We start from the raw sequence: 13627 nt of genomic DNA on the forward strand, positions 1-13627 counted from the left end.
ACCCTACGTGCTCTCATCCCACGTACTCCCCGCATTGGAGATCTCTACTGCCTCCCAAAAATACATAAGGCCAACACACCAGGCCGCCCTATCGTTTCAGGCAATGGGACCCTGTGTGAGAACCTCTCTGACTACATCGAGGGCATCTTGAAACCCATCGTACAAGGTACACCCAGCTCCTGTCGCGACACGACGGACTTCCTACAGAAACTCAGCACCCATGGACCAGTTGAACCAGGAACATTCCTCGTCACAATGGACGTCTCGGCACTCAACACCAGCATCCCCCATGACGACAGCATTGCTGCAACAGCCTCCGTACTCAACACCGACAACTGCCAATCTCCAGACGCAATTCTGCAACTCATCCGCTTTATTCTGGATCACAACGTCTTCACCTTCGACAACAAGTTCTTCATCCAGACGCACAGAACAGCCATAGGGACCAAATTCGCACCCCAATACGCCAACATCTTCATGCACAAGTTTGAACAGGACCTACTCACCGGACAGGACCTTCAACCGATGTTATACACCAGATACATCGATGACATTTTTTTCCTTTGGACCCACGCGAAGAATCACTGAAACGACTACACGATGACATTAATAAGTTCCATCCAACCATCAGACTCACCATGGACTACTCTCCAAAATCAGATGCATTCTTGGACACACTCGTCTCCATCAAGGACGGTCACCTCAGCACTTCGCTTTACCGCAAACCCACGGATAACCTCATGATGCTCCACTTCTCCAGCTTCCACCCTAAACACATTAAAGAAGCCATCACCTATGGACAAGCGCTCCGTATACACAGGATCTGCTCAGACGAGGAGGAGCGTAACAGACATCTACAGACGTTGAAAGATGCCCTCGTACGAACGGGATATGGCACTCGACTCATCGATCGACAGTTCCAACGCGCCACAGCGAAAAACCGGACCGACCTCCTCAGAAGACAAACATGGGACACAACCGACAGAATACCCTTCGTCGTCCAGTACTTCCCCGGAGCGGAGAAACTACGTCATCTTCTTCACAGCCTTCAACACGTCATTGATGACGATGAACATCTTGCCAAGGTCATCCCCACACCCCCACTACTTGCCTTCAAACAACCACGCAACCTCAAACGAACCATTGTGTGCAGCAAACTACCCAGTCTTCAGAACAGTCACCACGACACCACACAACCCTGTCATGGCAATCTCTGCAAGACGTGCCAGATCATCAACATGAATACCACTATTACACGTGAGAACACCACCCACCAGGTACGCGGTACATACTCGTGCGACTCGGCCAACGTTGTCTACCTCATACGCTGCAGGAAAGGATGTCCTGAAGCGTGGTACATTGGCGAGACCATGCAGACGCTGCGACAACGAATGAACGGACATCGCGCAACAATCACCAGGCAGGAATGTTCCCTTCCAGTCGGGCAACACTTCAGCAGTCAAGGGCATTCAGCCTCTGATCTCTGGGTAAGCGTTCTCCAAGGCGGCCTTCAGGACCCGCGACAACGCAGAATCGCCGAGCAGAAACTTATAGCCAAGTTCCGCACACATGAGTGCGGCCTAAACCGGGACCTGGGATTCATGTCACATTACATTCATCCCCCACCATCTGGCCTGCAAAATCCTACCAACTGTCCTGGCTTGAGACAATTCACACCTCTTTAACCTGGGGTTACCCCATCTCTGGATCTGTAAAGATTTAATCACCTGCTAATGCTCGCATTCCTAGCATTGTTTGGCATCTTTGAATTTGTCTATATATGTGTTTCTGGAACAGACCTCTTCATTCACCTGAGGAAGGAGCAGCGCTCCGAAAGCTAATGACATCGAAACAAACCTGTTGGACTTTAACCTGGTGTTGTAAGACTTCGTACTGTGCTCACTGAAGGATAGGCAAGGGAACTATGTGGAGCCAGAGGAAATGGGCGAGGTACTAAATGAATACTTTGCATCAGTATTCACCAAAGAGAAGAAATTGGTAGATGTTGAGTCTGGAGAAGGGTGTGTAGATAGCCTGGGTCACATTGAGATCCAAAAAGACGAGGTGTTGGGTGTCTTAAAAAATATTAAGGTAGATAAGTCCCCAGGGCCTGATGGGATCTACCCCAGAATACTGAAGGAGGCTGGAGAGGAAATTGCTGAGGCCTTGACAGAAATCTTTGGATCCTCACTGTCTTCAGGGGATGTCCCGGAGGACTGGAGAATAGCCAATGTTGTTCCTCTGTTTAAGAAGGGTAGCAAGGATAATCCAGGGAACTACAGGCCGGTGAGCCTTACTTCAGTGGTAGGGAAATTACTGGAGAGAATTCTTCGAGACAGGATCTACTCCCATTTGGAAGCCAATGGACGTATTAGTGAGAGGCAGCACGGTTTTGTGAAGGGGAGGTCGTGTCTCACTAACTTGATAGAGTTTTTCGAGGATGTCACTAAGATGATTGATGCAGGTAGGGCAGTGGATGTTGTCTATATGGACTTCAGTAAGGCCTTTGACAAGGTCCCTCATGGTAGACTAGTAGAAAAGGTGAAGTCACACGGGATCAGGGGTGAGCTGGCAAGGTGGATACAGAACTGGCTAGGCCATAGAAGGCAGAAAGTAGCAATGGAAGGATGTTTTTCTAATTGGAGGGCTGTGACCAGTGGTGTTCCACAGGGATCAGTGCTGGGACCTTTGCTGTTTGTAGTATATATAAATGATTTGGAGTGTGGTAGTATGTATTGGGGGTCATGTGGGACTGGAAGCCCTAATGTCATTGGCTGACAGATCCCGGGTCCTGGTTGGCCGTTGACCTCATACTCCGCCCTGAAGGCGAAGTATAAGAAGCCGGTGCCTTCCCCCGCATGCCAGTTTACTATCGGGCTGCTGGGGAACAGACACGCTTAATAAAGCCTCATCGACTTCACTCTGTTTGTCTCACGGAGTCTTTGTGCGCCACATGGAGGAAAATGTAACTGGTCTGATTAGTAAGTTTGCAGACGACACAAAGGTTGGTGGAATTGCGGATAGCGATGAGGACTGTCAGAGGATACAGCAGGATTTAGATTGTTTGGAGACTTGGGCGGAGAGATGGCAGATGGAGTTTAATCCGGACAAATGTGAGGTAATGCATTTTGGAAGGCCTAATGCAGGTAGGGAATATACAGTAAATGGCAGAACCCTCAAGAGTATTGAAAGTCAAAGAGATCTAGGAGTACAGGTCCACAGGTCATTGAAAGGGGCAACACAGGTGGAGAAGGTAGTCAAGAAGGCATACGGCATGCTTGCCTTCATTGGCCGGGGCATTGAGTATAAAAATTGGCAAGTCATGTTGCAGCTGTATAGAACCTTAGTTAGGCCACACTTGGAGTATAGTGTTCAATTCTGGTCGCCACACTACCAGAAGGATGTGGAGGCTTTAGAGAGGGTGCAGAAGAGATTTACCAGAATGTTGCCTGGTATGGAGGGCATTAGCTATGAGGAGCGGTTGAATAAACTCGGTTTGTTCTCACTGGAACGAAGGAGGTTGAGGGGAGACCTGATAGAGGTCTACAAAATTATGAGGGGCATAGACAGAGTGGATAGTCAGAGGCTTTCCCCCAGGGTAGAGTGGTCAATTACTAGGGGGCATAGGTTTAAGGTGAGAGGGGCAAGGTTTAGAGTAGATGTATGAGGCAAGTTTTTTACGCAGAGGGTAGTGGGTGCCTGGAACTCGCTACCGGAGGAGGTGGTGGAAGCAGGGACGATAGTGACATTTATGGGGCATCTTGACAAATACATGAATAGGATGGGAATAGAGGGATACGGACCCAGGAAGTGTAGAAGATTGTAGTTTAGTCGGGCAGCATGGTCGGCACGGGCTTGGAGGGCCGAAGGGCCTGTTCCTGTGCTGTACATTTCTTTGTTCTTTGTTCTTTGACGGGCATGAGATATCCTGCCTTCTGGACTCTGGGAGCACTGAGAGCTTCATCCACCCCGATACGGTAAGGTGCTGCTCCCTCGCGGTACACCCCGCTCAACAAAGAATCTCCCTGGCCTCCGGATCGCACTCCATGGCGATCCGGGGGTACTGCATCGCCACCCTCACCGTCCAGGGTGTAGAGTTCAGCGGCTTCCGGCTCTACGTCCTACCCAACCTCTGCGCTGCCTTGCTACTCGGCCTGGACTTCCAGTGCAGCCTCCAGAGCCTAACCCTGAAATTTGGCGGGCCCCTACCACCCCTTACTGTTTGCGGCCTCGTGAGCCTTAAGGTCGACCTGCCTTCCCTGTTTGCAAACCTCACCCCGGATTGCAAACCCATCGCCACCAGGAGCAGACGGTACAGCGCCCAGGACAGGACCTTCATCAGGTCTGAGGTCCAGCAGCTGCTGCGGGAAGATATCATCGAGGCCAGCAACAGCCCCTGGGGAGCTCAAGTGGTAGTGGTGAAAACCCGGGAGAAAAACAGGATGGTCGTTGACTATCAATCGGTACACGCAGCTCTACGCGTACCCCCTCCCACGCATATCTGATATGGTCAATCAGATTGCATAGTACCGGGCATTCTCAACAGTGGACCTGAAATCTTCCTACCACCAGCTCCCCATCCGTAAGGCGGACCGCCCATACACTGCTTTTGAAGCAGACGGCCGCCTTTACCATTTCCTTAGGGTTCCCTACGGCGTCACCAACGGGTTTTCGGTCTTCCAACGGGAGATGGACCGAATGGTTGACCTGTACGGGCTGCGGGACCCTTTCCCGTACCTGGACAATGTCACCATCTGCGGCCACGACCAGCAGGACCACAACGCTAACCTTTCCAAATTTCCCCACACCGCCACACTCCTCAACCTAACTTACAACAAGAAGTGTGTATTCAGCACGGACCGATTACTCGGCTATGTGGTTCAGAACGGAGTTCTAGGGCCTGACCCCAATCGCATGCGCCCCCTCATGGAACTCCCCCTCCCCCACTGCCCCAAGGCCCTCAAACGATGCCTGAGGTTCTTTTCGATTTACGCCCAGTGGGTCCCAAACTGTGCGAACAAGGCCCGCCCACTCATTCAATCCACCGCTTTCCCACTGATGGCCGAGGCTCACCAAGCCTTCAACCGTATCAAGGCCGACATCGCCAAGGCCGCGATGCACGCGGTCGACGAGACGCTCCCCTTCCAAGTCGAGAGCGATGCATCAGACGTCGCTCTGGCCGCCACCCTCAACCAGGCAGGCTCGTGGCATTCTTTTCCCGCACCCTCCAATCCTCCGAAATTCGGCACTCCTCCATCAAAAAGGAGGCCCAAGCGATCGTTGAAGCTGTGCGACATTGGAGGCATTACCTGGCCGGCAGGAGATTCACTCTCCACACTGACCAACGGTCGGTTGTCTTCATGTTTAACAACACACAGCGGGGTAAGATCAAAAACGATAAAATCTTGAGATGGAGGATCGAGCTTTCCACCTACAATTACGAGATTTTGTATCAACGAGCCCCCTGATGCCCTGTCCCGAGGTACATGTGCCAGCGCACAAGTGGACCGACTCCGGACCCTGCACGATGATCTCTGTCACCCGGGAGTCACCCGCTTTTACCACTTCATTAAGGCCCGTAATCTGCCCTACTCCATCGAGGAAGTCAGGGCTATCACCAGAGACTGCGTGGAGTGTAAACCGCACTTCTACCGGCCAGATCGTGCGCGCCTGGTGAAGGCCTCCTGCCCCTTTGAACGCCTCAGCGTGGACTTCAAAGGGCCCCTCCCCTCCACCGACCAACACGTACTTTCTTGATGTGGTTGACGAGTATTCCCGATTCCCCTTCGCCGTCCCATGCCCCGATATGACGTCTGCCACCGTCATCAAAGCCCTCAACACCATCTTCGCTCTGTTTGGTTTCCCCGTCTACGTCCACAGCGACCGGGAATTCTCATTTGTGAGCGAGGAGCTGCGCCAGTACCTGCTCAAAAGGGGCATTGCCTCGGGCAGGACGACCAGCTACAACCCCAGGGGAATCGGGCAGGTGGAGCGGGAGAATGGGACGATCTGGAGGGCTGTCCAGCTGGCCCTACTGTCCAGTAATCTCCCGGCCTCCCACTGGCAGGAGGTCCGCCCTGACGCTTTTCACTCCATTCAGTCGCTCCTGTGCACCGCAACCAACGAACCTCCCCATGAACGTCTCTTTGCCTTCCCCAGGAAGTCCACCTCCAGGGTTTCGCTCCCAACGTGGCTGGCAGCTCCAGGACCCGTTCTCCTCCGCAAGCACGTGCGGCTCCACAAGGCGGACACGTTGGTTGAGAGGGTACAGCTACTCCACGCAAACCCGCAGTACGCCAATGTAGCGTACCCCGAAGGCCGTCAAGACACAGTCTCCCTCAGGGATCCGGCACCAGCTGGGTCCCCACACCCCTCCCGCCCCCCCACCCTGGCGCCACCCTCCCCTCCCCCAGCTCACCCCACCGCAGCCCCCGCTCCAAGACAATCCGTCCTCCCCTTGCTCCCACCCGGGGATGAAGAGGATTTCGACACGCTCCCGGAGTCACTGAAGACCAAGCTGACGCCTGAGTCGCCACCAGCGCTGCGGCACTCTCAACGACAAATCAAGGCGCCCGATCGTCTAAATTTGTAACCTTCTCTGTAATTTAAAAACCAATCTGTATGTATATAGTTTTCCACCACCCCTGCTGGACTCATTTTTAACAGCGGGTGAATGTGGTAGTAGCCACTGTTGTATTATATTGTATATATGGGTATTACGGTTCGGCCCCTGTACTACAGGTATGGGGATAGATCCCTGCCTGCTGGCTCCGCCCAGGAGGCGGAGTATAAATGTGTGGGCTCTCCAAACAGCAGCCATTTCGTAAGGTGCTGTAGGAGGCCACACATCTCTGTGTAATAAAGCCTCGATTACATTCTACTCTCGTCTCGTCGTAATTGACAGTGCATCACCTACCAAAATGCATTACCTAACATTTGTCTGGATTCAACTCCATTTGCCATTTCTCTGCCCAAGTCTCCAATCTATCTATACCCCGCTGTACCCTTTGACAATCCTCAACACTATCTGCCACTCCACCAACCTTGCTGTCATCCGCGAACTTACTAATCAAAACAACTACATTTTCCTCCAAATCGTTTTTGTATACTACAAACAACAGAGGCCCCAGCACAGATCCCTGTGGAACATCACCAGTCACAACCTTCCATTCAGAAAAGCACCCTTCTACTGCTACCCTTTGCCTTGTGTGAGCGAGCCAGTTCTGTATCCATCTTACCTCCTCACCTCTGATCCCGTGTGACTTCACCTTTTGTACCAGTCTGCCATGAGGCACCTTGTCAAAGGCTTTACTGAAGTCCATGTAAACAACATCCACCGCCCTCCCCTCATCAATCACCTTTGTCACCTCCTCAAAAAACTTGATCAAGGTAGTGAGGCATGACCTCCCCTTCACAAAACCATGCTGTCTATTGCTAATGAGTCCATTTGTTTCCAAATGGGTATAAATCCTGTCCCTGAGAATTCTCTCCAATAATTTACCTACTACCGACGTGAGGCTCACCGGCCTATAGTTTCCAGGATTATCCCTGCTACCTTTCTTAAACAGCAGTACCACATTAGCTATTCTCCAGTCCTCTGGGATCTCGCCTGTATCTGAGGATACAAAGATATCAGTCAAGGCCCCAGCAATTTCCTCCCTTGCTTCCCTCAGTATTATGGCATAAATCCCATCGAGACCAGGAGACTTGTCTACTTCTACATCTTTTGAAGTAATAATAATCTTTAAGAATCTTTATTGTCACAAGTAGGCTTACATTAACACGGCAATGAAGTTACTGTGAAAATTCCCTAGTCGCCACACTCCGGCGCCTGTTCGGGTACACTGAGGGAGAATTCAGAATGTCCAATTCACCTAACAGCATGTCTTTTGGGACTTGTGGGAGGAAACCGGAGCACCCGGAGGAAACCCACGCAGACTCAGGGAGAACGTGCAGACACCACACAGACAGTGACACAAGCCAGGAATCGAACCTGGGACCCTGGAGCTGTGAAGCAACAGTGCTAATCACTGTGCTACCGTGCTGCCCAATACCTCCTCCTTAGTGATGTGAACATGATCCAGACTGTCCACAAACCCTACCCATCTTCCACAAAGTCCCTTCCTTTGGTGAAAACTAATGCAAAGTACTCATTTAGTACCTCGCCCATTTCCTCTGGCTCAATACATAGATTATGGATTCCCCCCCACTGTCTTTAAGTGGTCCAATCCTTTCCCCGGCCACCCTCTTGCTTTTTACATATGAATAAAAAGCTTTGGGGTTCACCTTAATCCTACTTGCCAAGGATTTTTCATGACCCCTCCTAACCCTCTTAATTACCTGCTTAAGTATCTTTCTACTTTCTTTATACTCAAGGGTTTTGACTCCCCCCCCCCCCCCCCCCTTCTGGACTGTCCAAAAGTCTCCTTTATTAGGGGCTGGTTTAGCTCAGTAGGCTAGACAGCTGGTTTGTGATGCAGAACAAGGCCAGCAGTGCAGGTTCAATTCCCGTACCAGCTGAGAATTCTGAATTCTCCCTCCGTGTACCCGAACAGGCACCGGAATGTGGCGACTAGGGGCTGTTCACAGTAACTTCATTACAGTGTTAATGTAAGCCTACTTGTGACAATAAAAAGATTATTATTATTATTCTTTTTGACAAGGTTCACAATATCCTTCGTTATCCAAGTCTCCCTAAACTTCCCATACTTATCCTTTGTTCTCTCAGGAACGTGACTTTCCTGAATCCTAATCAACTGTCGCTTAAAGACTCCCACATGTCCGATGTTGATTTACCCTCCAACAGCCACACCCAATCCAAATTCTTCAATTCCTGTCTAATTATCGTAATTTGCCTTTCTCCAGTTTAGCACCTTAACACAAGGGTTACCCTCATTCCTCTCCAAAAGTACCCTAAAACCTACGGAATTGGGGTCACTACTCCCAAAATGTTCCCCTACTGAAACCTCAACTACCTGTCCAGGCTCATTCCTCAATACTAGATCCAGTACTGCCCCTTCCCAAGTTGGGCTATCTACATATTGCATCAAAAAGCCTTCCTGGATATACCTTACAAACTCTGCCTCATCCAAGTCCCTCGCAGTGAGTCCCAGTCAATATAGGGGAAATTAAAATCCCCAACCACAACAACCCTGTGACTTTTACTCCTTTCCAAAATCTCTCTACCTATCTGCTCCTCTATCTCTCACTGGCAGTTGGTGGGCCTGTAATAAACCCCCAACATTGTGATTGCCCACTTCTGTTCCTGAGCTGCCACGATGTACAGGTAATCACTCTCACCTCACCTCTGAAATTTAGCGATATTGTCCATGTCTGGATCAAGACTAGTGAAGCTTGGAGGCAAAACTAAACATCTGTGAGCAGGTCATTGATGAGTGGGTGCTGTTTGATAGCACTGTCAATGACACCTGTCATCACTTTGCTGATGATTGAGAGAGTAGGCCGATACGGCAGTAATTGGCTGTTGCAAGTGCTGAGAAATATATGCGGAGAGAAAGAAATGCATTAAGATACACAGTGGAGAGAGTAATGAACAGAAAAATATAGAAAGAAAAGATAACAGGCATTTTTAACAAGTGGCAAAAATATGGAGAGAATATTAGTCACTGAAAGGAAGTAACAGAAAAACACTGAAGAACCTAAACAACAGATATAAAAAATAGGGAGAAGAAAGAACTTGAGAAAAGCAATTCAAGTAGATAGTAGATCATTTCAGCGTCACATTCAGGACTCAGGACTACCCTATTTCACACTCGATTCTCAAGATGGACATACTGTAAACAAACAACTGATTTCTTCTGACTTTAGAAGTTCGCTGTGTGAAACTGCAAGGTAGACCACAAATACCACCAGCGCTCCCTTAGCTTCATATTCCCTCAGTAATCTAACTCTCACCCACCATATTACATGAACAATTTCCTTGGGAGACTATTGTAAGAAAGCAGCACAGTGTAGGTAACAGTCAACGAACACATATCGATGCTTCAAGTAACCCAAGAGCAACAAGCATTCAAAATGTTTCATTTTTTAAAATAAATTTAGAGTACCCAATTCATTTTTTCCAATTAAGGGCCAATTTAGCGTAGCTAATCCACCTTGCCTGCACATCATTGGGTTATGGGGGTGAAACTCCACATGGACAGTGACCCAGAGCCGGGATCGAACCTGGGATCTCGGCGCCCTGAGGCAGCAATGCTAACCGCTGCGTCACCGTGCTGCCCTCATGTTTTTTAATAATAAAAATGTAAAACTTGAATTCATTTTCTGTACGTACTGTCCTTTCCTTATACTCAGTCCTGTTCAAAGTTTTGAAGAACGTACCCCTTAGTGGAATGGTTGCCAGCTTCCATATAAAATTAGTCTGAAACATTTCTAAAGTATTTTGTCAATGAGATGCACAATGTAATTCCCATTATTACTCTGTTCACAGGACCTACTCTGTCCAGTGCTATGGTAAATGCAGGTCTCACTACATTCCAGAAGATAGAAGACACAAATGCAAGAGAATTGGAGCTGGTATCCATTTTTCCATCAATTCTTTATATTTACTAGTAGATCTCGCTGACATTTCTCACAGATTGTCCTGTGCATCTCTTATCTTTGTCTCTCTTTCTCCTGTGTTCGTGACCACTCTGTGTCTCGGATATTGCTTTATTACTTAAGTTTCACGAGACATCATAAAATCCTGTTTGTGAGATGTGGCAGTATTGGCAAGGCCACATTTAATATCCATTCCTAGTTGCTCTGAGATCATATATAGTGTGGTTGGTGTGGACTGGAAGCATGTGTAGGGCAGAACAGGTAGGAGTGACAATTCTCTTTACCTGCACGATGTTAAAGAATCAGTTAGGTTGTTTTCGGCCAACAGCTTGCCTCATTTCCCTTTTTCCTTTTCCAGTACAGGTCCACAAATTACCATATTACCTGAATTCAGCTTTCTTGCATGGGATCAGAACCCATAGCCTCTGGGTGAGGAATTTCTCAACTCTCAGAGGGCTGTTAGTGTTTCCAGTGAGCAGTGGAGACTGGATCATTGAATATATTCAAGGCTGAGTTAGGCTGATTTTTGATTGACAAGGGAGTCAAAAATTATGGAGGGCAGACAGGAAAGTGGTGATAAGGCAATATTACGATCAGCCATAACCTTGCTGAAAAGAGAGCCATGCAATCAAAACTTTTCGTCTTCCACTCATCAGGACAGCTACGCAAGATATATATGTACATATATGTGGCTTCTAGCAAGTCACGTATATTTACACAAAGGGCCCTGACCTTTGCAGGCCAAAGAACATGCCCATGCATTACACCTTTTCCATCCAAACAAAAACTTAGGGGAAGGCCATTCTCTGGTTCATTCCCCATGACAATGCCTTGATCAATCAAAGTCAACCTGCATAGTTTGAATTTAATACAACTGCGTGGCAGTTAACTGTTCTCTACTGCATTCTCCATGGCAACGCCTCAAACAATCAGAGTCCACTTGCCAACCAATCAGCACTTTCTTCTCATGCAGTACAAATAGATACAATGGGCCGAAGGACCTCTTTCTGTGCTGTAAAACTCTAAATTGTTGTTCCCTTTACCATGGGTTGTCTTGCATAGCTATTCCGATGACTGCAAGACAGACAGAGGGCGGGATCCTCCTTCCCGACACACCCGTTTTCTGGTGCGACGCGCCCCTGCCGGCAGCAGGATTCTCCGTCCCGACAGTTGGCCAATGGGGGTATCCAATTCGGGCGTGAGTGCGCTGCCGGCGAAACGGAGGATCCCGCCGACAGAGAATCCATCCCAGAATGTTTCAATAGCATGTCTTTTCTTTCAGCAAACTCGAGTTCTGTACTACCAAATGCCTAAATGATCTTATGAATGGCAGGATTGCCTCAAGTTGCTGAAATGACTGTCATAATATACACCAGTATATCATGGTGCAGACACACACTGATGGACACACAGTGGGACCAATCAATATACACAACACCACAGCCAATCACCAGTGAGAGTACATGCACTATAAGGACAGGGGGCATCAGAGTTCCTGCTCATTCGAGTAGCAGCTAGCTAGGAGCACAGAGCTCACAGCCTGCAACACAGACATTCACCATGTGCTGAGTGCATCAACTGGTTAGGACAAGGCAAAGGTCTTTAGTTAAAGCTGGTATCATATTTACCCACAGTTCAAGTACGTTTAAATAGTCAATCTTTTAATAAAATAGTGTTGCACTACTTCAAGTGTTGGTGACCTGTATGTGATCCAGAACACCCAACACATCAATGACCTACTCCTGTTCCTATTTCTTCTGTTCTTACAACTGCCACATTCTTGTACAACAGTTGTTTCATTGTCCTAAACAAATGTCTAATTTTGCATTGTAAGTTTTTTTAAAACATTTGAATTCTGTAAATTGCAATGGGTTGTTTGATAGGCAAGTTATGCCACACCCCACCCCACTGACCTTCAATGAACAAACAAGGTTGAAGTTCGATAAAAATTGCATTAAATGTTTTCCCTTCAATCAACATTTTTATTTATGTCTTAAAATATTTTATAAAATGAATATTTCAGGAGTAGTTTTACACCTTTTTCTCCTGTTGTGTATGTTGATGCATGTGTATAATCAGAATTCTGCTCACTAGCAGTTGTAATTACCCCCTTTTCTCTCATATAATCCCAGTGAAGCAATAACAAATCCCTATGTCATGGAAATTATAAATGTAATATCTAACTGCATTGGTCTGTAGTAATAGTAATCTATTGGGCGGAATCTTACCAAAAATTGGCAAAGTGCCAGTTCTGGTGGGAAAACAGTGCAACTCCACAGTGGGAAATCTCATGGAAATTGAACCTCTCCCAAAAGTTTTTTTCTCCATGTGAATCAGGCCGCGCTCATGGCAGCTTCCTGCTGATTCGCTCACCCTGGGACAACTTAATCACTACAATCAGTGCCGTTTAAACGCCACCCCAGCATTTGTTCCAGATCCAATCGGGGTTGACAGCCAGGAAGCCTGCACCTAGATTCTCCAAGGGAGCCCTCACCAGACTACTTGATGGCATACAGCAACAGCAGGACCTCCTATACCCATGTTCCTGTCGACGTCCCTCCACAAGGTTACCACCCCCGTCTGAGAGGCCGTGGGAGCCATCGTCAGTGCTAGCTCACTGCATAAAAAGACAGGGCAACAGTGTCGCAAGAAGATAAATGACCTTCGCGCAGCCCTGGTAAACCTCTCGCTGCACACCCCTCACACACCCCTTGCATCTCCAATGTGATCTCTTACCCAGCCACCTCATGGGTTGCCAATACTTGTTGCGAGACCCTCTTCCTTCCCCTCAGCCCGCTCAATTCCCATGTTCTTCCCCCAGGATCTACTCTGCTTCTCACATCCCTGCACCCACTCCAGTCCCACACATTTCACATCTCATAACCATCTAAACAGGCAGGACTCCCACCTACACTCTCCCCCTCTGTCTCACCACAGGAAAAACTCGAGCATAACAGGGGTGAGCGGACACAGCCACTTGGAGTCATGCGCAAGCTCAGATTCCTCATCCCTTTGAGGGAAGAGACCCTGAGCTGGCTGGGGTGGAGCAAGACCGCACGTTTGTGCA

At 48.5% G+C, this 13627-nt stretch overlaps 1 protein-coding gene across 1 annotated transcript in view; it reads left to right on the forward strand.

Moving 5' to 3' along the window:
- Positions 1–13627, forward strand: part of hfm1 (helicase for meiosis 1) — a 367785-nt gene that overhangs the window by 308689 nt on the left and 45469 nt on the right. Inside the window, exon 27 of the mRNA XM_072512843.1 lies at positions 10451–10536. Within this exon, the coding sequence (XP_072368944.1) occupies positions 10451–10536 (86 nt within the window). The remainder of the gene's footprint in view (positions 1–10450; positions 10537–13627) is intronic.

The sequence above is a fragment of the Scyliorhinus torazame genome, chromosome 7 (genome assembly GCF_047496885.1).
Source record: "Scyliorhinus torazame isolate Kashiwa2021f chromosome 7, sScyTor2.1, whole genome shotgun sequence".
Lineage (NCBI taxonomy): Eukaryota > Metazoa > Chordata > Chondrichthyes > Carcharhiniformes > Scyliorhinidae > Scyliorhinus > Scyliorhinus torazame.